The 25,522-nt window shown below is 45.8% G+C and overlaps 1 protein-coding gene and 1 long non-coding RNA gene across 2 annotated transcripts; one reads left to right on the forward strand and one right to left on the reverse strand.

Moving 5' to 3' along the window:
* Positions 1-11,557: 11,557 nt before the first annotated feature.
* Positions 11,558-12,425, forward strand: LOC128781852 (uncharacterized). The gene is made up of 2 exons (XR_008428530.1): positions 11,558-11,646; positions 12,265-12,425. It is a non-coding gene; the product is annotated as an uncharacterized LOC128781852 (long non-coding RNA).
* Positions 12,426-12,983: 558 nt separating this feature from the next.
* Positions 12,984-14,457, reverse strand: LOC128781851 (uncharacterized). Its single transcript, XM_053931845.1, has 2 exons — positions 14,234-14,457; positions 12,984-14,134 (listed from the first exon to the last, which is right to left on the reverse strand). Exon 2 carries the CDS (start codon positions 14,123-14,125, stop codon positions 13,049-13,051), a length of 1,077 nt encoding a protein of 358 aa, XP_053787820.1. The 5' UTR covers positions 14,126-14,134; positions 14,234-14,457; the 3' UTR covers positions 12,984-13,048.
* Between the last annotated feature and the right edge of the window lie 11,065 nt (positions 14,458-25,522).

The raw sequence follows: 25,522 nt of genomic DNA on the forward strand, positions 1-25,522 counted from the left end.
AGCCCAGCTGCAGAAATAGAGCAGAACTGCAGTGGAAAGTTCATGAGGTCCAAGCTCGAGCTGCTCTTGCTGGACAGTGCATGGTGATGATAATAATACCTAAGGGTTTATAGAAGCTTGTCCAGCCTGAACGTGATTCTTATCTTCATCAACGCACAGGAATTTGGCGTTGAAGAAATTGTCAGTTTTCTGATTTGAAAAGTGATCATGTTTCAGGGCAAGTCCCTGAGTAGGTTTGTCTGTTTCACTGTAGATAAGGAAGCTTTCATTAGAGAGAGTCAGAGGCTAACAAACAGATTTAACAAAAATATGTTAGCAAAAGAATGTTCACTCTCCCATGTGCCCAGGCAAACTTCTATTCTGCATTAAAGGACTTCTAAAAGTTGCTTTGATACTGCCATGTTGACTTTTAAACCCATTTCCTGATATTTTCTTGGAAATTATTAAATATGTTTTATTCTGTTTCTAAGACTCCTGATCTTTTTAAGGTGAAATTTGGATTTTGTTACCTCATATGTCATCACAGAATTAGATAGGGCATTTTGCTTTAAAATCCTTGTAGGGAAGATAAAGTCATAGAAAACACTGCAGATCCTAGTTTTTGCTACAGATGCAGGACACCTTTCAGTGAGTATTAACAGGATAATGGCACTGAATAAATGGGAAGACATTATGTAAAATGCAGGGGAAAGGCACCACCTTTGCACGTGTGCACCTCTATATGATTAAATTTTAGCCTTTGCAGAGGTAATTCTTCAAGATATGGAGTTAAGCTGTGAAGAAGCTCATGGTCTGTCTCTGAAATGGGTAAAACAAAAGAGATACACTGAACACAGCTTTGTAAAATCCAAGTAATAATGCAATGTTATTTCAGGTCATCCACTAAAGAGAGGAGGACTAAAGGAAAAATCAGAATGAAAGACTGATTATCCAGATAGAATAGGCAGTAATGTCTGTTTGTTTGTTCTGTGGCAAACCACCACCAGTTTTCAGTCATTTGAAATCATCTTTTCTTGTCTGGAGTTTCCAAGAATGACTGAACTCAAAACAAGACTAACTGCACTGATGGAGTCACACGCATCTATCTAAGAAAAGATTTCCAGATGCAGCACATCCATCATGATCTGGAAGGGGAAGGGGAAGGAATGCAATTTGTCACTGGCAGCAAAATGAAACTTGGGTATCTGTATTAAGCTGTCTGGGTAAGTTAGTGGTCAATCTAGTGGTGAAGGGCTTACAGCAACCACTTTGAAAGTGCCAGACATCCTGGGAGATTTGGGTGCAGACAGCAGAGTACAGAAATCAGAAGGCATAAGACGTGGATGAACCTTAACAGCTCTCAGAAGGAAGTGGAGGTCCAATAAATGAACTTAATTTGCCAGAATTAGGACTTGGTTTATAAGTCAGTACAGAACAACTAAAGATCCTTCTGCAAAGGCCTGGTCTAAGCAGGCAGATGCAGAAGTGATCTAACAAAAGCACATTCTGATATATATATATTTTGGCAGTGCTTAGGGGTCAAGTATGGAGGAATTCTTGCACATCCCAAGTCACATAACTGGTCTGAACAAAATTATCTTGGTCTGCACAAATTGTGATCAAACCCAGTTGCTGTACAGCCAGCCTGGTAATATGACAAATGCAAAGGTATTTATTGTTATATATACACATATATCACTTTGGTTTGAGCAGCACATTTGGGAGAGACAGAAAAAAGTAGCACTCTGTAAGCAGAACTGCTGCTTGAAACTAAATACACTGAAAAAACACCTACTAGCCTTCCCATCCCAGTGCAAGGGAAAGCATCAGACCTTTTACATGACAGAGGAGGAATTTTCACAGCTGACAGGAGAAAATAATCTGTTAGGAAGGTTTTTATGTATATAAAATAAAGAGGGTTCTGAAATGCAGGTTTTGAAGCAGGAACTCAGGGAACTGAAGGGAAAAATTCTGCTACAGAAAAGGGTGTCTTGTCAAAATGTTATGCAATAAAGACTCTTCAAGGAGTAAAAAATGAGTATTTGAGTTCTCTTTGACAGAAAACAGAAGAAAAAGGCATAGAGGCACTTTGGAGTTTTCTAGAACATTCTCGGACAATAACTCAACGCAGCTTCAGTTCGAAGCTGGGACTATAATAAATACTCAGATTTATGAGAACTAATCGTAGCATCTGACATTATGACTTTGAAACTTATCCAAGCAGTGAAAGAGTATTATTGCAACCACATAGTTTGGCTGTAAAACCTCATATAAAAAAATAATATCTGAGTAGCATGAAAGCACTCTCTTTTTGATGAAGAATAGTTTATGCTCTATATGCTGTCTCTAAGGGAAGAATATAAATGGAATCTCCAGGATTTATTCTATGTCTGGAATCAGTTTTCACAAATAATACTTTTTTCTGTACCATGTCTTAGTAATCTGTCCAGTATTCACAAAGAAATATCAGTAAAGCTCCTTAGAGCCACAAAGGGTCAAATCAAGCTTTAATATAAGGAATAATGCTTAAATCCCAAAACCAGAGATATTATAGCTGTGTAAAAATGTCTATAAATCAGATTATTTTGTTAAAAATAGAAAAAAATATATCACAGAGAGAACCTGCTGTCACTGTATGTCAGTCCATCTGTGTCAAACTAGTAAGAACCCCATCATGTGAAAATCCAAGGTATGAGATGTCCCTGTAAGAAGAGAAACAAAGAGTGAAAGCCTCTTGTTTAATTTCAAGTGAAGGACACTGCTGAAAATACAGATATCCTTTGCTCGGTTTTGAATTCAGAAGTGACTTATTTTGCCCAATATACTAAACAAACAACAAAAGTTAGACTACATACATGGACCTTTGCAAGATTTTTCATGCTTTGTTTTTAGTTTTGGGAGGTTTATTGGGTGGGGGAGAAATTGTTTGGGTTTTTTTTTTTTTGGTTTTTTTTTTTGGTTTTTTTTTTGTTGTTGTTGTTGTTTTTGTTTTTTTGGGTTTTTTTGGTTTTTTTTTGTTTTTTTTTTTTTTTTTTTTTTTTCGTTTTTATGGTTTTTGTTTTCAGGGAAAAACCTGCAAGGAAAGAATATCAGGTGGTCTAGAATTTTGGAAGTTTTTTCTCAGCTTAGACTACAATGGGTGATGTTACCAAATCTTAAAACAATTGTAGCAAGCACTCATGCCACGCCTATGTCCCTAAAAAAAAAAAAAAAGAAACCAAAACAAACAAACAAACAACGAAAAAAAGAGACAAACAAGAATCAACATTATTGTCAACTGAAATCAGGCTGAGTCACTAGCTCCTTTCTGTGCAAATATCACACCTCCAAGCACCATGCCCAATGGAAACTGTGAAGAACAAATAAAATAAAATATGGTGCTAAGAAAGTGGATCTAGCAGAGTAGCAGATTTAAGAAGCTATTTCCACAACACTGGTGCCTAAAGTAATGAAACAATCAGAGGATGACTATATTATGAGAATTAAAACCATTTCATAGTTGTAACTGGCTGAAGTTCACAGAGGTGTCTCTGCTCTGTGGAGAAGAAGAAAAGACTATGTGATAAAAAGACAAATGCAGGAAAACATCATCCCAGTGGAACTACAGCTATCATCAAAATATGGTAACTGATAACTTTGCCTATGTGAGGCAACATGTATGAAGTATATTTTATTTATAGCAAGGAAATGAACTATATTTCTTAAGTTTATGGACATTTCGGTGAATATCTGATGCAAAAATATTCAGCTATTAGACAAAGTGATCATTCATACAAACCCAGAGCAGAACAATGTCTCGGTGAGCACATCATTTTTTGCCAGTTCAGGACTTAAGTTCTTACCTAGTTCTCAGTTCCATGAATTACTTCTCCATGTGAACATTTTCACAATGTAAACTGCATGCAGTAACTTCCTAGGAAAAAAACCCTCTACTTCTTTCAAGAGAAACATCATCCCTTAATAATAGAAACTGTCCCTTAATCTTCAGTGCAAACTGGAAAAAGGCTAAAACTGTAATCATTGAAAGAATTCTTTGAAAAACCCCCTGCTTCCACTGGAGCAGACAGTGTTTTCAGCATTTAGACCAGAGCCTTCTTTAGCACAAGAGATATGAAGCACATTAGAATATTCAAAGACATTTGCCAACAAATGTCCAACAGCAACAGGAGAGTGTGGTTCTTTTATCCAACAACAACAGCAGTGTGGTTTAAATCCAGACATAAAAAGGAGAGAGAGGAACTTTTTATATGGGCAGATAGTGGCAGGACAAGGTGCAATGGTTTTAAACTGAAAGAGGACAGATTTAGATTAGAAGTTAGAAAGAAATTCTTTACTGCAAGTGGGTGAGGCACTGGCACAGGCTGTCCAGAGAAGCTGTGGCTGCCCCATTCCTGGAAATCTTCAAGGCTGGACAGGGCTTGAAGCAATCTGGGACAGTGGAAAGTGTCCCTGGAAGAAGATGAGCTTTGAAGTCCCTTCCAACTCAAACAACTTTGATTCCATGATTCTTAGGAAACAGCACTGCTACTATAGTGAAATTATTTTGATCAGTTAAACCAGATAGGAGAAGGGAGTTATCTTTAGCAAACCTAGAAAAGGGAGGGGTTGTTTGATGTCTTTGTTGGGTTTTGGTGTGATTTTTCCAATTCTAAAAAGAATTAAGGAAGATGAGAAGAAAGGAATTAAAGCTTTCATAACAGAAAAAAAGATCTGAAACCAATTTGTTTCTCAGCCAGGCCTTCCCTTGATTGCTAGGAATTAGTTAGGTTTGCCTCAGTTGAAATATAATTTTTCAACACTCTCTACAATAGCATCTTCCACCTAAACAGTAATTTTTGAAACACTTGACCTAGTAGAAAACAGCCACATCCTCTAAGTTGCCTTTAAGTGCACCTGGCATCCTTCCACATATCAGAACTGTGCATGAGAAACAAACCTCCTGCAGAATGTAGGCAGACAGAGAAATGGGTAAGCCTAATTTTGTTCAGCTAATTTGTAACATGAGGGAATCAAATAGCTCTTGGTGTGTATGCCACAGTCTCTGCTTTCCTTTCGTGATATAGTATGCTGCTGGGACATCCCTGGAGGTCGATTTCATCATGAAAATCCAGTCTGTTGTGCCTGAACAATATTTACAAAGCCAGTGCTGTTTTTTTGCTGACAGTTTCACCTGTTGAGCAGCAAGCAGAGTCACTATGAGCATCTGAGACTAACAACCTGTCCCTCACAGCAAAAGATAAGGCTCTTTATTTAATCTCCTCTGCAGCAAGAGAGATAGGACTGAAGCTGTGAGCTGTAAATAGTAACTTCACTATAACTGTGGTATTACCAACTGTCAGAGAGGTACCTGTGTGCATACTTGATGAGCTTTAGATATTAGTTCCTTGAGTGGTCCAGAAAATTGATTTCTAGTCATTTTCACAAATGAGACAGTGAATCTGTTGGAAACAATAGCCCAGGTCCAAATTAGTTGGCTGAGTGACTTTTTTCCACTTTCACAACTTAGAGGTGTAGGAGCTCTCTGGGCAGAAAGTTCCAGCTGTCCAAAGGAATACCTCCAGGCAGCTCCTGCTCTGATTAGAAGTGTTATTTGACATTGTCAGGAGATAACCTGGCCTTTTAAGTGATGGTTCTTGCTGCAGAATTGATCTGCTGATACACAGAAAATACAGTTGCAAAGAGCCAGTAGGAGCTGGAACTTCAGAGGCAGAAATAAATACCTTAGATGATTGTTTGGGCACCAAAAATATGAATTTTCATCTTTTCTTTGAATCTAAGCTTGGAAGCCTGCCAGAAGAGTAGTATCTTTATATAAACAGATTAGTCATTACATAAATAAAAGCAAAGGCAATCAGCATCAGTTACATTTTCATTGCCTCAGAACTGCTGCCACCCATATTGGGGCACATTCAAACTAATAAACTGCACAGTCTTTTGTACTTAATGTTTGGGAAAGCAATTATGCAGCAGCAATGCTCACGAGGGTATGCTCTGCAGCCAAAGTTTGACACAAAGAATCTAGAAAGATCATGAAGATGAGGAAATATCAACAAAATACAGTGAGCATTCAGCTGGTGATGACACACTGCTTGAATTCTCTGCATATATTACACAGATGTTCATCCTTAAACTGGTGCAAAAATCAGGGCACCCCATTCCAGTTGCACTTTGAAACTCCAGATCATTTTCCTACTTCAAGTGTCTGCTTAACTTTCAAAGAGTTCTGGACACTCCTGCAGATATTTCCAGAAATTAATCCTGGACAAAGAATTACATACCCATAGGCTCCACCAGGCTGAAGGTCAGCCTTTTGCAAGGTAATGCCTATCAAACACCACCAGTTTATTGCCAGCTGAAAGGAAATATTTTACCCTACCAGTGTGGTAGTGTGCTTCCTTCACTGTTCAATGAGGGATTCATCTTTTCAGCAGCTTACTCAGAAAATTATGGCAATACTGGATATGCCGGATAGCTGGATAATCTCTTAGCGCTCTCCTGCAGGTGCTTGACTGGATTTACCTAATTTTTCCAAAGCATAATTATGACAATCCTAAAGGAAAAAGTGAATTGAAAGAGTCAGAAATAAATGGAATCCTGTCACTTCGTGATAAAAGAAGTTTTGGGGACAAGGCCACGGGGCTTGGTTTGTAAGGCAAATATGTGAATAAGTTTGCAAGTTCTCTACATTATGATGCACAGTCGGATGGCTGTGAGCAACACGTGGAATATAGAAATCCAAATGAGTACAGCTGGTTGTAATGAACCCCCTTTAGCTGAGTACTCACAGACATCTTTCTTGAAAGCCTTCTCTGGCTATCATGCAAAACAGAAATCAAAGGACTTTGAGGGAAGCTGGAGGTCCTCAAAAGAAAGATACACAGACACTATTAAATCTCTTTGAAAAAATTTCTGATGAAGATTAACTTCTCCTCTTGATAAAAATAAGCAATTCTCAATGAAAAGAAGAAATAACAAACCAGTTTTCACATGCTGCTGAAACAAAGTTATGTACATAAATGATTGAATATGAATTGAAATGTTAAAAGTGTGAATGAGACCAAACCTTAACTCATCAATAAATTCCTTTAAGCAACCCTTTGTAAAATTGCCTTTTTCATTGTAACATCTCAAGAATTTTGAGGCATAACTTGCACAGTGATGTCTTGGACACCTACCCCAGGACCCCAAACCATGTTGTTTATGTATATTGTAACTGGATTTCACATTGATGATTCTCATCCAGAAAATTGCAGCTCTTTTACTTTCCAAAAGTACCTAATTAATTGTTCTAACTGGCATGAGCAGCTTCAGAAATAGCAAGTTTGAAGCAAAAGTTGAAGAATATGAATTCTGCTTTCTTAACAGATACTTCAGTGGAAACCAGATGATCCTACACTCGTTCAGTCAGAAGAGTCCTGCATGACACTAGTATGTCAAAAGACAGCTTTCTTTCTCCAACCTCACATACTATTTTTTGACGAGGTCTTTTAAATTTATTTTTTAATAGATTATTTTCTTTTCCCAGTTTTGCAACCTGGGACAGGGCGGGTCAAACTAAGCAGATTACTTCTGTGTCACCATAAGCCAGATTTGTGACGTAGTCCAACTTGACAAAAAAAAATAAACAACTCACAATTACCACTGGGAAGATTCCCCTTCTTTCAGTTTTACAGTGGAGGATTTCTAATGTGGAACCATAGTTGAAGAGGAAGGACCAATGTTAGTTGCCTTTGGCAGTGGAAACAGCTGAAAACGTTTTATTCCTCAAGCTGCTCCTTTTGTGGTATGCTGAAGGTCACAAACCTCTCTCTTGTGTCACTATCACCTTTTCCAAGGCTGTGCTGAAGCTGCCCCAGTGAAAGAAAGGTATAATGTTTTAGCCCTTCACTCCATATTATACCTCAGGCCCACTGGGACCTGCACCCCCATGACTTGGAGAGAGGATAGAGAAGGGTAACTTGTGACTAGTGAAGGCAACTGTTCTCTGACTGGCACAGGCCATGATTGCCTAAACCTGACTTAGCTGTGTGCAGCCATGGACTCCCCCCCAAGTATACCACAGCAGGTAGGAGGAAGGGCTGCACCTCTGCAGCATAAGGGCTGGCTGTGCATGCATGGCAAAATGGCATGAAAAATCTACTTTGCATAAGAGGCTGCAGCTGGTTAGCTGTAAAAGGGAGAAGGTTGGGACCCTCATTCTCTTTCCCCTCACCTTCTCTTTCACTCTCATTGTTTACCCAGCTCCAGACCATCCACAGAACAGGACCAATATGGGATCTAGGAGCTGGTGATATTCTTTGTTGTTTCTTCTCTGCCTTTACTTCTTTCCTTCCTCACCCTCCTGGGCAAAGCATAGCTGTCCGGTTCTACTCCATTCTTGGTACCAAAGCTTGCTGTGGGAGTGGGGAGCCTGTGGCCATGTGTTGTGGCTTGTGAGCCAACCCCTTGGAGAAGTTTGTTGTGGGAGCTAGGAACTTACCAGGTGTATGGTAAAAACTTCAGGCTCGTTTGCCAGCACTTTTGAGAAGTGTATCATAAGATTTAAGAGCTTGTTGAGCAAAACTTTTTGACTCAAAAGAAGGGACTGGTTGCAGGAGCTAAGATGGCTGTACAGTAAAGTAAAGCAAAGCACAAGAGCTCTCTGACACCTCTCTAGTGTCTTTATTAAGCCTCTATTAAAGACAAGAACTTGCAACAAACTTCATACCCTGTTCTGATGGGCTGGAACAATGATCCCAACACCAACACCCTTAGAAAGGGACATCCTGAAAAACAACCACTACAGATAGTGCTGCAATCTCTCTAGCAGGTGAAATGCTAGTCTCTTTATACATCAAAAGCAGTGAGTACACCCTCTCAGCCTTTTGAGAAACACAGCAGAGTTGATTTTGAAAATAAAATAGTGCTGGAGAAATAACTCTGTTTCCATGTTTTTTAGCAAACAAAACAAAACAAAACAAAAAAAAAAAAAAAAAAAAAAAAAAAAAAACCTGGCAATATTTGACAATTAATTTGTCCATTCTCCATGCTGCTGGTGGAATTTCAGTTAGAGTTAAAATAGTTGCTTCTCTTTGCCTATTATTTTAAAATATTTTTCTTTTAAAAAATGAAACAAATTGCCTTTCTGCTTGTGTTTTATTCTAAAATATTATAAAATAATAATATTTTTAAACTATTTCTCTTCATTCCTGAGAAGGTGATGTTCTTATCTCTTATTAAAAGGCAATGTGGCTTCTAAAACTTGCTCACTTTTTAACTGAAAAACAAAATAGGTCACTCTACTGTTAAATCTCCAGTTCCTCATTAGATTTATAGTCCCCATTCAGCACTATTGCATTAATTTATTTTTGCAACAACTCATTTTTATTCTACTCTCCTGGAGTAGTGTATGTACTTGACATTAATCTCAGTAAATTCCCTCAAACTGGGCAACTCCAGAACTTGTATTATTAGGAAATGAAGGGTATTGCTTTATAACATGTCTTTCCAAGGTGTAGTAGTAGCTGGAGAAAAAAACATTACTTTCTCCTTCAATAATATTATCTATAGCGATGAATTGTTATTGAAAAAAATTTTTTTTGATTGGGACATAGAAATAAAATTTTGACTCAGGATCAAGTTTGCGCTAGACCTTGGTTGCCTGCCAGAAAATTTACTCTGCAGGTTGCCCTGGTTGGCACCAGGCAGCACAGAGAGAGCAGAGCAGAGCAGATGTGCCAGTGGCTGGGCAGAGAGGAGCACCAGAGGCAGGCTGAGGGCACGGTCCTGCATCAAGCCCAGCTGCCTCTGCTGCCTGCTCTGCCTTTGGCTGTTGCTGCCCTGCAGGGAGAAAGCACTGCCCAGAGACTGTGTGAGGGAAATAACAATTTATTTCCTTTTCCCTCAATGAAGATTTGTGAGAGCCCTGCTAGAACTGCCAGTGGGTTGGCCTCTTGCAGGGCTGGGGAGAGTCCTGGGGGTTGGGGGACCCTTCTCTTATTGGGGTGCAAGGGTCCCCATGGCAATCAGTCCCAGCCCAGGACAGGGATGGAGGGGCTGAAGCTGCTGCCCTGGGCAGAAGGATCTGCCACTGTCACCACCTCCTGCTGTTGCTCCTCCTGGGACTGGTCCTCCTCCACAGGGACAGGCACAGGTAGGGGGTGGCTGGGACCCCCAGGGAAAGCAACCTCTGACATGCCAGCTTCCTCCTGCACATCATAGACTTTGGGGCCATGGGCAGGACCCCTCATCCAGGAGCTGCTGTTCTGGGAGCTGCTGGAGGTGGTGGAGCTGGAGCTGGAGCTGGAGCTGGAGCTGGAGCTGGAGCTGGAGTTGGAACTTGAGCTGGCACTGGCCAGAGGGCCATTGTTCTTGTCCCTGATGGCACCAGAACACAGCAGCCTCTGGGCCTCCTCGCTGCACTGGCCCATGATGACGCTGATGACACCATGCACCAGTGGAACCGTGTGCTGCTCGAGGACAGGCTGCAGCCCTGCACCAACACCTCGGCTTTCAGCCCCTTGAGGCACAGGTCGTGCAGGATGGAGCTCTCTGTGGCCTCAACCAGCCACCACCTGCACCGGAACATCCCCTCCAGCACCGGGCACAGCCAGGGCCGCACAGGCTCCAGCAGCTGCGGCTGTCTACAGAAAAGTTGAGCCCACACCTCGGGCAGGAGGCCACCCAGGAACTCTGGCACTGAGGGGCCCTACTCAGCTGGGGACAGTGTCCCCTGTGGAGCAGCTGCACAGGGGTCACGGGGATTTTCCTCGTCCAGGCGGCTGGGAGCTCTCCCTGCCTGGTTGGTGGCCACTGGCAGCTACTCGGGGGCGGTGCTGGCTGTGTCCTGATGCTCATCTGCGTGCTCAGAAAGCCTGACAACCTCTATCAGTGTCCTGCAGAGTGGGCACAAGGGATTTTTGTGTGCCCACCGCAGAATGCAGCTCAGGCAGAAGCGGTGGTGACAGGGCAGAGCAGAAGTCACATCCTTCCAAGAGTTCTGGCAGATGAGGCAGTCGCCGTCTGGCTCTGTGGCCATCCCAGGAGTGATGGTTCCAGGCCTGGCACCGAGATCTGCCAGGAGCAGGCCATGCCCAGCACCAGAGAGGCCTGGCTTGATCCTCTCGGCCTTGGCCTCTCGCTCAGTAGAGTTCAGGCTGGAGCCAGAGTGGCCCTGCCAATGTCTGAATGGAAGCAGCGAGGGGCACAATGTCACAATCCACCCCCTATTATGTCACAGCCCACTGCCCTCTGACACCAGCCTCCACCCCCAGAGACAATGCAAAAGGCATTGAAACTCCTTGGAACCCCAAGATAGCAGTGAGGGCACATGAGGTCACAATCCATCACTGCCTGATGTCATCATCCACAGGTCGGTGACATCAGAGTCCTCTACCCTGTTGTGATAGATGAGGTAATATTTTGCTGAAGGTTGTTAGGTTAAAAGGTTATTAGTTGGAAAACTGAAAGTTGTTTGTTCTGTGTGTTGTTACTTCTGGTTTGGATTTGCTCTAGTAATTTGTTGGGTGTTGCTGTGAGCTGGGAAAATGGCCAGGTTGAAGACCTGACTGATAAGGAAGTATAATCAGAGCAGAGGGGACAGAAAAGTAGATGGTCAGTAGAGAACGGAAATTCCCAAGTACCCAGCCAATAGGAAAGGGGACGGGGACCACCCCTGGCCAGGAAAGGGTATGAAATGCAGTCATGTTTTTGGAGGGTTTGTGTGTTCGGCTCTTGGGGGAAAGAGGGCATACATGTGGCTCAGGTGAATTGTTACTCGTAAACAGATTTCTTTTGCCTCACTCCATGACTTTGTCCTCATTTAATTGTATCTAAAAGTTAGTTCGTTTCTTAACACTGTGATGACACAGCAGGCGTTTCATCCCTGCAGGCACATGTTGTCAGAGAAAAAAGGAAATACTGTTTCCTAGTTTCAGTTTCTACTTCTCCGTGATGCTGTCCCTCAGCCACCTGCATCACATGTCCTTGGCCCTGTCTATAATCCCTGCTCCTGACACCTTGCCATGGTTTCCTGGGGACAGTCCTAGTGTCGGTTCACAGGGTCTCTTGTCTCTCTCCCTGGGAGAGGCCATCACACCCAGGCCTTTCAGGCCAGGCTCTGTACAAGGTTTTGTCCCTTGTCATTTAAAGTCAGAGTCTGTCCTCTCTGCAGCCCTGCTGGATTGAGGGTGATGGGCACCTGTGTTTAGGGCTGTGGGACTGTTCAGCCTTGCTTGCTCAGTAGAATGGGTCCTGTCTAGGGGGGCTCCAAACCCAGGAATGAATTCTCTCTGCCTTTGGTTTCAGCTGCAGTTCTTTCATCTGCACAATGACAAGGCCAGGTCTCCATCCTGGGAGCACTCCTGAGGTGACAAGGACGCACTCCTGAGGTGACAAAGACACACTCCAAATGACAGCATGTGGGCCCCTGAAGAAAGGAAATCTGCAAATACACAAATGGTACTCCAGGGGTGCAGCTCGCCTTTTCTCCTCCTGCCTTTGCTGAGTTGTCCTCCCCAGCTGAATCCTGAAGACTGGGAAGGGCACTGTGCCAGCAAGGTGCAGTCTGACACTTCACTGCTGACCAAACAAGGGGCCCTTCCTATTGTTCAAGCTATAGAACTGTGGGAATAAAGGAAAATGTGTCTGAATCAGGGCAGCCAGACTGTCAGCAGGGTCTTGTGGGACTCTCTGTGTTGTTGTGGGACGACTCATGGGAACTGACCAAGTGAGTGACAGCTGGAAACTCGGCTGGAGGAGAAGGCTGGGATTTTTCAAAGATTGGGATGCTGCAGTTAAATGTCCCAATTCAAGGCTGCTGCTGATCTCGAACTGGGAGGGGCTGTTGACTCTCTTGAGGGATGAGACTCCATGCAGAGAGATCCAGAGAGATTGGAGCCTTGGATTTCCTGTGGGTAAAGGTGCTGCCCACATGGCTCCAGGCCTAAGGCTGTGTCCCACAGGACATGGGTGCCACCCATGGTGGCACAAGGGGAAGGCTGAGGAAGCAGAGCCCAGAGACTGTGTGGGGGAAATAACAACAATTTCTTTATTTTTTCTTAAATAAGGGGTTGAAGGAGCCTTGCTAGTTCTACTGGCGGGGGGATCTCTTGCACAGGTGTGGAGAGTCCGAGGCCTTTCTCTTTAGAGACTGCCGGGGCTGCCCAGGCAAGCAGCGCCTGCCTTGGGTGGGACCACAGGGTCTGAGGCTGGTGCTCTGGACAGAGGGACCTGCCTCATCCTGGGGCTGGTCCTGCTCTGGGGACACCACCACAGCTGGGGGGTGGCTTTGATCCCTGCTGGGGGTGGCCTCCGTTGTGGCAGCTTCCTCTTCTTCCTCTGTGGGGACTTCAGGGCTGCTGGCTGGAGTCCACATCCAAGAGCTGGAGCTGGGGCTATTGGAGCTGGGGGAGCTGGGGTTGTTGGGGCTGGAGGAGTTGGGGTTGTTTGGGCTGGAGAAGCTGGAGAAGATTGAAATGGATGTGCTGGAGCTGCTGCTGGCTGCTGGGCTGTCATCCTCATCTGCAGCAGTGTGGGAGCGCAGCAGCCTCTGAGCCCCTGAGCTGCAGTGTCTCACAATGATGTCGATGGTGCCCTGGACCAGTGGCACTGTGTGTTCCTCCAGGACACCCTGTAAACTCTGGATCATGACCTCCTGGTCTGGCCCATACACACAGAGAGCATACAGGATGGCACTCTGTGTGCTCCTTGCCATCCACCACTGCTCCCTTTGGATGGCCTCCATCCTCTGGCTCAGCCAAGTCCGCACAGGCTCCAGAAGTTCCCGGCGGCGGCGGAAAAGCTGTGCCCAGACCTCGGGCAGGACACCACCGACAGCTCTGGCTGGTGTGTTCTGAGGAGAAGAGGGATAGGCTGGCACAGGGCCATGGGGGCTGTTCTCATCCTGGCTGCCGGGAGCTCGTTCTGATGAGCTCGTGGCTGCTGGCAGCTGCTCAGGGGCTGTGATGACAATCTCTAGAGAGTCACCGGCATCATCAGAAAACCTGACAGTCTCTATTGCTCCTCTGCACAGTGGGCATGATGGATTTGTGTGTGCCCATCGCAGAATGCAGCCCCGGCAGAACTGGTGGCCACAGGGCAGAGTAGAAGCCACATCATCCCAGGTGTCCTGGCAGATGGCACAGTTGCCATCTGTGTCTGTGGCCATACTTGGCCGCTGCAGCACGTTGAGGAGGGCTGAGGATCAGGAGCTGCTCTCCATTGCCAGTGTCACACCCGGCAGGAGGGGGGAGGAAGGAGAAGGACACCCTCTTACCTCCCTAAAGCCCTGTCACATGCCCACGTCCAACCGGGGGATGGTTCCGCTCAGTGCTGCAAGTACGCTCTGCCCCAGCCAGGCAGAGCTGAGGAAACCCTGCTGGTTGCTCTGGGACCAGCACTGGGACCTGCCAAGAACAGGCACCACTCAGCACGAGAGAAACCTGGCCCGACCCTCCACACCTCGCAGTCACGCTCGGGAGGAGTTCAGGCCTGACTAGCACCGGCTCTGCCCACGTCTGTATTTAAGCAGTGAGGGGGGACATGTCACAATCCTGCACTCGGTGATGTCACAATCTGCTTCTCGCTGATGTCACCCTCCATCAGCAGGCGATGTCCCCACCAGTGCATGGAGAAAGATGCAAATATTTTTTCTTATTTTTAACTTCTGCATTTCCATGTTGCTCTGCCTTGGCCACCTGCATCATGTGTCCACGGCCCCGTGTCTCATCCCCACTGCTGACACCTTGCCAAGGTTTTCTGTGAGGAGTGGAGTGGTGGGACCAGTCAGCATGAATTGCCTGTGGCTGGATGATCCCTACTCCTGTCACTGCCTTTCCCTGGGCAGTGCTGGGATTTAGAGAACCTGAGTGCTGGTGGCCAGCCCTGGGTGAGAGTGTCCCACCCCTGTGGGTTGTGTCCCTGCTTCAGGGAGAAGCATGAAGGAATGTTTTGCTCCAGCCCCATGCACTCCCACTGGCACTTGCCTACAGTGCCAGGTCCCTCTCCACTTCCCAAGTGTCTGTGTTTCTGGAATCCAGTGCCTTTGTGCTCCTCCCCACAGCCTCAGGAAGGAGCTGGAGTTGCTGTCCCAGCAGAGTGGGGTACAAGGGCTAGAGGAACCCTGTCGTGACTCTGGAGAGCCCAGGACCCATCACCACGTGGGCCATGCTGTGCCATCATCTCCTCGTGCCTCTGGCTATTGTCATCCCTGAGAGTCATCAGCCCAAGCAGTTCTTTCTTCACTTGGAACTAATTTCTCCTGGTTTGAGGCTTGAGATTCTGTGTGCAACCACCACGTGGCTCTGCCTCAGGGTGCAGAGATCTCTCTTCAAACCTGTGCAAATGGAGGATGTCCATTGCCATACTTCAGTGCTTAACAATCCACATGGAAAAAGATGGAAGTTTGTTCATCAGGACTTCTTTGTGTTGTTATGGGGAGGGGTGTTTCTCCTTGCTTGAGTAAGTGCCTCTTAAAGTATGCAGTTATATTCCTGTTCATTTGGAATTAAGACTTCTAATGGTCTAAATATGCAGGCAGCAGCTGGAATTTCAGAGTACCAAGATATTCCCTCTTTCCTGGGATAACTAAGACCACGATACTCCAGGAGATGCATTTCATGCTTTAAGAGGAGTCTTGGCCAAGGTGCTGGTTTGATCTTGAGTTCCTTGCACATCTGTAGCCCAGAACATCCCCCCATTAACTCGCTGCCATGATCCCATTTCATTTCTTTTTCTCTCCTGTCCCACGGGCCCTGAAATGATGAAATGACAGAAAGGATGGGGATGGAAGGGACCTTTGGAGATCATCTAGTCCAAGGCCCCTGCCATGGTCAGAGACACTTTCCACTAGACCAGGTTCCTCAGACCCTTATCCAACCTGACCCTGAGTATGGCGGCCTGGAGTCCCGGGGGTCCATCCGGCCCCCCAGGCAGCAGCCGCTGTAGGTGTCCCGGATAGTGACACCTGATGAGGCACAGCCTGTCTGGGCCCTCCAGCTAGCTCCCAGCCACAGGCAACTTTAGCGAGCACTTGTGGAGTGATTTCAGCTCAGTGATTTCAGCTCTTAGTGACTTCAGCTCTGTGCTTGCAAAGTGCCTCGGCAGACGCAGGGATGGAGAGAGGTGAAGGCTGTGTGGAGTTCTGCAGAGATGTCTTTATTGGCAGCTTCTGCAAAGGGTTCCAGTGACAGCTCTTCTGCTGAACAGGGCAAAGGTATGGGTTTAAATGGGCTATTGGGAGATCGGGATTTGTTCAGTGGCTGGGGTCAAGGAGAATACGACCTATAGCCTTACAGAGAGATAACAGGGGTCTGATGTGCAGAAGAGGGGCAGCTCTGGTCCACTCATCATGACTGCATTTCTTATCTTAGGCTAGTGACCGCCATGGAGGCCTTGCAGGGCCTCTGACTGCTACAACTCCACTTTCTGTATTTAGTAAAAAGGCGTGCCCTACAGTTCTTTTGAAACAGTGGACAAGGCATGAGAACATAGGTAACACAATGACAATTACAATGAAAATCCACAAAATTCCCTTAACCAAAGATGCAACCCATGCCGTTAATCCCCATTGACCGAAAAGGTCATTGACCCAGTCTGGGTTGTTTTCTACTTTTAAGTCCTTCACAAGTTCCTTCAGTTTCTGGATGTTTGCGTGGATGGATTCCGAGCGTGAAGAGAGGTTGAAGCAACACATCCCTTCAAAGTCTTGGCAGCCATGTCCATGGCCAGCAGTAGGAAGTTGATTGCTGCTCGATTTTGAAGTGAGGCATATCTCATAGTTTCTTCTTCCTTTAAAAGATCACTTAGGGCGGCACAGGTAGCATTGGCTTGCTTGCTGAGCCAGCACCCTCAGTGATTTATTTCCCCAAGAGCTTTAGCTGCAGCTACCCAGGGTAGGAACAGGGAAACTGCAATCTTTTTTGTTTTGTTCCAATTGTATAATTTTGGATCACAATTTTCATCAAATTCTGTGTAGGATCTTTTGTGGCGTTTTAATTCACTTTCTTTTTTCCAATTATGTAACAAGGTTATATTTAGAGTGAGGGTGGAAAGTTTTCCAAGGGTACAGGGACCTCCCTGAAGGCAGGAGGGAATCCCAGCCCATACTCTGTCACCACAGATGAGAAACGTTCCCTTGGGTAATGCTTTGGGGTGGAGAGAGGATACAGAGATCACCCGGGCGGTGTAATTGCACCAATTCAGATAGTTATAGGCTTTGTTAATGGGTGATACGTCCTTTCTGTATGTGTTTTTTGTCTGGTCAATTTCTGGCCAATTGTTCTTTGGACATCTAGAGTAAAATCTGACATAGTATGTTGCCTTGGAGGACCCCAACAAGTCCAATTCTTGAGGTTCCTCTTGAGCATTGGGCAACATTTTTGCCCACTCATCCCAAGTATCTACCATGTTGGGTCTCTTACCTGTGGTGTGGAGGAGCTCTGAATTATAGACAGGCCAATCATCAGCTACGAATGGAATCCCTGCTAAACATGTGTAAAGTGGGTTATCAATGCTTCCCATGGATAAGCACATGTTATCCTGTTTTAATGTTTTCGCTAAGGTTACCCAAATATTGTGTCTAGGCTGTGGGCTAATCCAGCCGTAGGCATACGGTATGGTGAAGAGCATCCAGGCAGCAGTGAGGACAGCACCGATGGAGATAATTTCCATCTTTGGATAAGGATGGGGCTTCTGATAGGGAATATAAGCAACATTTGTTATCTTTATGGTGGTAGGAGAGGATTTTCTCCCTTGTTCCTTTCCTCCTTTCTTTCCCTCCCCCTTTTTATTATTTTTATTCTTTTTTTTTCTTCTATAAGCTAAGGACAGGGGAGTGGGTATAAGGTTAGAGGTTTTTGGTAAGATTTAACAAGTTAGGAAGGGAAAGCAACAGGGTTTTTTAGGGTAAATAAAGTTAATAACATATCATTCAGAGAACAATTTGTGTTCAGGTTGTTTCTAGCTTATGGCTTAACTGCTACAGCAGAATGTTTTTCCACTTTCTGTTTTGTCTGCTGTCACGTAATGGGATGGTCTTTTCTTCTGTATGTGGACATTCGGCGACGTCTTCATCTCCAGGCACAACTTGTCTGATTTTGAGGAGGTCTTGTATTTGACTCTGGGGAATTCTTGTCACTGTTTGTCGGAGTAGTGTTTGCATTGCCTAGGTATGGTTTTATGTTTTTTCCTGGGTACCATCTTGGACCAGATGGTAGTAGAACACACGCATACCCTCTACCCCAAGTAATCAACTGGAAAGGCCCAGAAATTTGATGTGTTTCCGGGTCCTTCACGAGCACTGGTGGTTTCTCAGTGAGCTTTGCTTGGGTGGTATTTGCAAAGTGACGAAGTATTGGCGGGTCAGGCTCTGATGTTGTACAATTTAGGAAATTGATGACGTAGAGAGACTTGCAAAGTCTCTCAACTAGAGATATGATTTTTGTCTCTCGTCGCTGCTGATTGAGGACTCTTTTGAGGGTTTGATGTGTCCTTTCCACGACTGATTGTCCTGTGGGATTTGCTGGTATACCTCTCTTGTGTTCTATTCCCCATTCACTGAAGAACTCTCTTAATTTTCAAGAGGTATAAGGCAGGTCCATTGTCTGTTTTGATTTGTTTCGGCATTCCCAGGGTGGTGAATGCGAGGAGGAAGTGCTTTATGGTGTGCTGTGTAGTTTCTCCTGGATAAGCTGATGCAAATATTGCTCCTGAAAATGTGTCAACTGATACATGCATGTATTTTGACCTTCCAAAAGGTGTGAAGTGAGTGACGTCCGTTTGCCACAGCTGGCAGCTGTTCAGTCCTCGGGGATTGAGTCCTGCCCCCATCGAGGGTATCTGGTAATTCTGACAGTTTGAGCATGTGGCAACAATAGCTTTTGCTTGATCTTTTGAAAGCTTGAACATTCTAATAAGGGCAGGTACATTTTGATGGTAAAATGCATGGGACAACTTTGCCTGGGCAAAGTTGTCAGGAACGCTAGCAGTATCTATTGCCATGGCCAATGCGTCCACTTTCCTATTCCCTTCTGTGATGAAACCTGGGAGATCAGTGTGCGACCTCACATGCATTACATGGTAAGGTTTCTTTCTGTGAGAGATTAAGCGTGTTAATGCCGAAATCAATTGATGTAACTTTGGATTGGAAATCTCTTTGAGAAGAGCGTGTTCTGCTCTCGTAGCTATACCTGCAACATATGCAGAATCTGTGACCAGATTAAAGGGTTTGTCTTTGAATTTCTCAAAGGCTCTGACGACAGCTGCTAATTCTGCAATCTGTGGAGATCCCTCCACTATCTGGGTATCAGACTCCCAATTTTGAGTCTTAGGGTCCTTCTAAGTCATTACAGATTTATGGGATGACCCTGAGCCATCTGTAAAGACTGTTAGAGCTTTGAGTGGTGTTATACTTTGGACTAATTTTTGGGGTCAGATTAAAGACTGCATTTAAAAGTTTATGTTTTGGAATATGAATGGAAATTTGGCCTGTATAGCTGTCTAGGGCAAACTGGAGGTTTTCATTGGTCTGGAGCAAATGTTCCAGATCCCCAGTGGTTACTGGCAAATATATGCATGTGAACTCACGTCCAGAAAGGGAGCAGAGGCAAGTTCTGGCCTTTTTTATTAAATGTCCCATTATTTCCTGGAAGGTGGTAAATGTCTTTGAAGGTTGGTTGTTTATAAAGATCCATTCCAGTATCAATAAAGGGTCTCAGAGTTGAAGATCCCATTGGAAGATCAGTCCATAGAACCGAGGTGCTTTTCCGAGGATGACGAACTGGAAAGGCAGCTTGGGCTCGAAGCGATGGGCTTGGCATGAAGACAAGGCTTCTTGGACCTTGGCGATGGTGTCTCGGGCTTCTGTTGTGAGCGTGCGTGGAGAGTCTAGGTCTTCCTTGCCACGAAGAAGGTTGAACAGGGGAGCGAGGTCCTCTGTTGTAGTTCCTAGCAAGGGACGTAGCCAGTTGATGGATCCGCACAGACTGTGTAAGTCTCTCGGGGTTTTTGGGTCATCTCGGATAGCAAGCTGCTGGGGTACAATTGTCCTTTCTCGGATCAGGAATCCAAGATAAGTCCATGGGTTGGTGTATTGTATTTTGTCCTCACGGATCTCGAACCCTGCTTTTTCTATGGTTTCGATTGTCTCTTTAACTGCTTTTTCTAAGTAAGTTTTTTCTGATGCACAGACCAGGATATCATCCATATAGTGGTAGATGATTGCATCTGGAAATAGGTTCCAAACAGGAGACAGGATGTGAGCAACATACCACTGACATATGGTAGGTGAGACTTTTAGTCCTTGGGGGAGATACAACCAATGGTATCTTTTGAGTGGAGCCTCTCTGTTAAGAGAGGGAACAGAGAAAGCAAACCATGGAGCATCCTAGGGGTGCAGCGGAATGCTGAAGAAGCAGTCCTTAATGTCTGTGATGGCAAGTGTCCAGTCTCGGGGCAGCATCGATGGTGAAGGCAGCCCAGGCTGGAGGGCACCCATGTCCTCTAGTACCGCATTAATTTTGCGAAGGTCATGGAGGAGCCTCCACCTGTCCATCCCAGCTTTTTTGCAGTACGAAGACTGGAGAATTCCAAGGGCTGGTGGTCTCGACGATGTGACCTTTGTTCTTCCACAAGAGCTTGTAGTGCGCGCAGTTTTTACTTTAGAGAGGGGCCACTGGTCAATCCAGATTGGGTCTTGGCATTTCCAGGTGAGCCGAGGGGTATCTGGTAGTGCGCGCTCCTCAGTGGCGCCAGTCAGAAATCCTGACTGGGAACACATAGGGAGGCCCCCCATTGGGATACAACATCCCTCCCCCAAAGGGTGATGGGGGCTCTTACCACGAATGGGTGGATGGTTGCCAGCTTGCCTTCTGGCCCTTCGACGAGGATGTTGTGCTTGCTTCGCATGGACACTGTGGCTCCACTGATCCCTGAAATCATTCCTGCTACCAGTTGTAGTCCCCAGTGTGCTGGCCATTCCCAGGGAGCGATGATGGTTGCGTCCACACTGGTGTCCAGCATCCCTGGCAGATGGAACTTTTCTCCTCTGTAGGATAGACCGCACTCAATGGTAGGCTTACTTGGTCCCACAGCTTGTGCCCACATTACTGTTGGATTGAGAGGAAGCTGTTCCCTGTGATTCTTTGGGAGTAGAAAGGCTTGTGTGATTGGAGTTCCCTGTGAAAGAAAAAATGGTAAGTCTGTGCAACACAGCTGGACAGAGATTTCTTGTCCTGGGTGCACTGTTTGTACCTCTGGAATGACAAAGATTTCCTCTGGGCCATGGAGAGTGTCCCCTGTAATTAAGATGTTAAAAGGACCACCTTTTGGCCCATGTTTGCCTGTGGGAACACGATAAACATCCTTATTATTAAAGTCAATGGATAAAGCAGTTACCAACTGGCGCCGTGTTCCCATCTGTATCTCTCCATGGTCTGGATCCTCTCCACGTGGCCTGGAATCTGCTGGGATGACGCGTGACTGGATCTGGATGGCTTTTGATTTGTTGTCTTTGCGTGGGGCCTGGCCACGCTCTGCTGGAAGTTTCCTGAACGCTGTTGGTATTGCTGCTGGTTCTGGTGTCTTTGGTAGGTGTTACGAGGGTTTTGGGTAGGTGACCTGTCTGGACAGTCCTTCATGAAGTGTCCAAATTCCCCACAGTAATAGCAGCGGTCCTGGTCTTTGGAAGTTACTACTGCATACACACCAGAAACTCCTTCTGCAATACCCTTAGAGACTGCTTGGGCCACTGTGTTTTCAGTGGACAGCTTTCCACCACTGGAAAAGCTATGGTGGGTTCTGTATCCAAGGGTAAGGCCCTCAGAATTGTTTTACATTGTTTGTTTGCATTTGACAAGGCAAGCTTGCACAACAGTTCTTTTCTTGCTTCTGTGCTATCTATTTTTCCAGAGCATTTTTAATTCTACAAACTTGATAAAGCTTTCATCTATTCCTTGTTTAATACTAGAGAAGTGTTAGGTAGGGATAGAGTCATCTGGGGTAAGAAGCAATGAGGTTTTTGCTGCAATAGCCAAATCTTATAGTGCTGCCTTAGGTAAGGTGTTAGCTAGCTCAGAGGGTTTCTGTAAATCCCCTTCTCCGGCCAGCTGTTGGACTGTAAAATCTGGCTTATTTGCATCTTGACCATAGGTGTTTGATAATGTTTTTAATTGCCTTTTCCACTGTCTTTCCCATAGCATATATTCTGCCAGGGAAAGAAGGCAGTTGGCAATGTTTTTAAGGTCATGAGGGACCAGAATATGTGCCGAAAAAAGCGCTTCGAGGAAGTTTCTGAAAATATGTGAACTTCTACCATGTTCTTTGGCTATATTTCATAGTTGTATCAGTTCTTTATTTGTGTTAGGTTCCCACGTTGTTCTAGTAGTGCCCCCCACCATCTTTTCCCCTTTATATAAGTTACTGGGAAAGCAGTAATTCTCTGAGCTAGTTCCCAATCCCCTGCCCGAATCACTTCCATTTTAATTAAATCCCATAGATCAATTTCGTCTGTGTCAGATTCAGACTCACTGTCCTCTGATGAGGTGTGGTCAGGAGGTGCTCTATGCTTTTTTGGGTGTGTTGGAGCGACATTTTGCAGGGGTGTGAGAGACTGGACAGAGTGTGGTGGGGCAGCTGGCTGGACTTGGCTAGAGAGAGGCAGCAGTGGGGGGTTGCTGTTAGGAGGGCATTGTGGGTGGGTGGATGAATCGCTTGGGAATACAGGCAGGGGAGAAGGGGGGAAGAGGAGGCGGTGGGGTTGGGGGGAGCTGCTGCCGTGGGCACCACAGTGGGTGCAGAGATATTCCTGGAGCTGCGGCAGACAGGCAGGTAGGGGTGGTAACGGGGGTGGGGAGAGTCGCGGCAGGGGGGAGAGTCGCGGCGGCCGGGGGGAGAGGAGGGGACGCAGCGGGCTGCACGGCGGGCTGCAGGGCGGTGTTGGGGCATGGCGGGGTGGACCCAATTGAGACCGAGGCGATTTTACCCGAGCATGACGGGGGGAGGCAGTGCGAGCACTGTGCCGTGCATTGCGTAACCGAGGGAGCTGAGTCCTGGCTTGCCGCGTCCGGGGGTGGGGGCGGAGGGATAGGCAGGCTCCACAGACCCTGCAGGTGCAGGAAGGGTGGGTGGGGGCAGCGTGGTTCCCCTGTTCCCCATCCCAGGAAGGAGTGAGCCAGCCGACAGGGAGAGGACTGTTATCTGGAAAATTAGCATTTGAAAGGACAGTGCCTGCTGGTGATAGAGATAAGAATGGAATTTCCTCACTAGAAGAGGTTTGCCTAGGAACTGAGTTCTGTATCTTTTCTACAGCTTTAATGATAGAGTGAAACAGAGGCAGGAATTTGGTAACAGAGAAGTCTTCTTTGGTTTGGAAAACATATATTCTTGTACCTACTAAGTCCCAAAAAGAGCCTGAAGCAATCATGCTTATGTTAAAGTCTGGAAACTGAGAAAGGATCCATGTTATAAATTTTTTCAAGTTAGTTTTTGAAAGATTGCCTTTACAGAAAGAAAAGTTGTTAGCATTTAGGATTTCTAGGATTTGTAAATATAAATCTCTCTCGTTCTGGGATTGTTTTAATTTACTAGAGTTTGATCCCATTGCTGTAAGTTCCCTTGCCCCACCCCCAAGCAGTGAAAAAGAGAAAAAAAAAGAAAAAAAACCAAAAAGGGGACCCAAGATTAAAAGCACGCAGAAAGGCTGTTTTTAACTTACATTTTTCAGCTGAAACTGGGTCAGAGACTGCTGGGTGGGTGGTCTGCTTTGTCCAACTCCTGAGGAGCTCATCCCAGATGGTGATGTTCAGGTTCGTTGGACGCCTCTTCCATATAGCTCCTTCTATAACAGAGAAGTTACACTCAGAGGGTCGTGGTGGGCCGAGGCAGTAACGATCCCCGAAGGATGCTGCTCTCAGGAGTACCAGGATGTCCGTTCTCCCATTTGGGCTGCCACATATGGCGGCCTGGAGTCCCGGGGGTCCACCTGGTCCCCGAGGCAGCAGCCGCTGTAGGTGTCCCGGATAGCACTGTGCTGATGAGGCACAGCCTGTCTGGGCCCCTGGCTAGCTCCGAGCCGCTGGCTACTTTAGCGAGCACTTGTGGAGTGATTTCAGCTCTAGTGAATTCAGCTCTCAGTGATTTCAGCTCTGTGCTCGCAAAGTGCCTCGGCAGACGCAGGGATGGACAGAGGTGAAGGCTGTGTGGAGTTCTGCGGAAATGTCTTTATTGGCAGCTTCTGCAAAGGGTTCCAGTGACAGCTCTTCCACTGAACTGGGCAGAGGTGAGGGTTTAAGTGGGGTGCTGGGGGGTTGGAAATCATCCAGTGGCTAGGGTCGAGGAGAATAGGACCTATAGCCTTACAGAGAGATAACAGGGGTCTGATGTGTGGAAGAGGGGCAGCTCTGGTCCACTCATTCATGACTCTGCATTTCTTATCTTAGGCTAGTGACCGCCATGGAGGCCTTCCAGGGCCTCTGACTGCTACACCTGAGCACTCCCAGTGATGGGACATCCACAACAGACATGGACATCCTGTTCCTGGCTTTTACTTGAGCAGAAGGGCAGAACTCCCTCCCTTGACCTGTTGGACATCCCTCTTTAGACACAGCCACAGAGGGGTTTCAGGGCTGCAAACACACAGTGCCTGCTCATATCCAATGTTTCCTTCTCAAGGGTTTCCCAGTCCTTCTCCACAGGGCTGCTCTAAACCCATTCATCACCCCTGCTGTTGTGCTAAGTTCTGGAATATGCCTTTCTAAAGAGGAGGCATTTCACACACTGGGAAAAAAAAAGTTGTAGGTCTAAGGAAAGGAGGCTGAGCCAAGTGGTGGCATTGAAGCACAGGTGGGGTAGACATTCCTCCTAGAGGAGAGGAATGGTTTGCAGGTTTGGGGTGCAAAATGTAACATTTGGGGAAGGAGAAAAGGGCACAGAAATTCAGAGAAATTCAGGCTTTCAGCAGCTGAGAGGTGGCAGTATTAGAACACGCAGCAGTTGGTGAAAGCCATCTCCCTCCTTCAGGTTCTTGCTGTGTGGGAAGGTGCTGGGAGTTGTGGTGGCTGCACTCACCCTTTGCTGGGAGGATGATCTGTACCAGGGGAGAGCAGAAAGCTGCCATGGTGAGCAGAACATACTCAGAGCATTACAGTTCAGAGAATGATACTGCCTCTGAAGTGCAAAAAGCTTGAAAGCATATAATTCTGTGTAGCACTGTTGTACAAATTTTCTCTTCTAGAACATGCCCCTTTTCATATTCTGCAGATGAATTACCTGGTTTTACAGAATAGATGGATTCTTTTCTTAAGGTTTTTGGGAGAACTCTCAAGTTGATTTTTATTTGCATTTCACATCCAGCATTTATACAGATATTTTTTATGATTCTTTTTTGAAATATTTAGGGAATAAATATATAGTAATTTTTTATTCCTTTGGGATATTGTGATTTATATACTTAGAAAGAAAACTTTGTTGAACAAGTGTGAAAACACAGAGAGGGAAAATAGCATAAGAGCATATAATGAGGACTGAAGAACTGCAGAACTAATTAATCCAAGGGCAACTTCTCCAAGAA

The sequence above is a fragment of the Vidua chalybeata genome, chromosome Z (genome assembly GCF_026979565.1).
Source record: "Vidua chalybeata isolate OUT-0048 chromosome Z, bVidCha1 merged haplotype, whole genome shotgun sequence".
Taxonomy (NCBI): domain Eukaryota; kingdom Metazoa; phylum Chordata; class Aves; order Passeriformes; family Viduidae; genus Vidua; species Vidua chalybeata.

Excerpts from the sequence above, each read along its gene's own strand:
- LOC128781851 (XM_053931845.1), bottom strand. The coding sequence starts at position 14,125 with ATGGCCACAGACACAGATGGCAACTGTGCCATCTGCCAGGACACCTGG.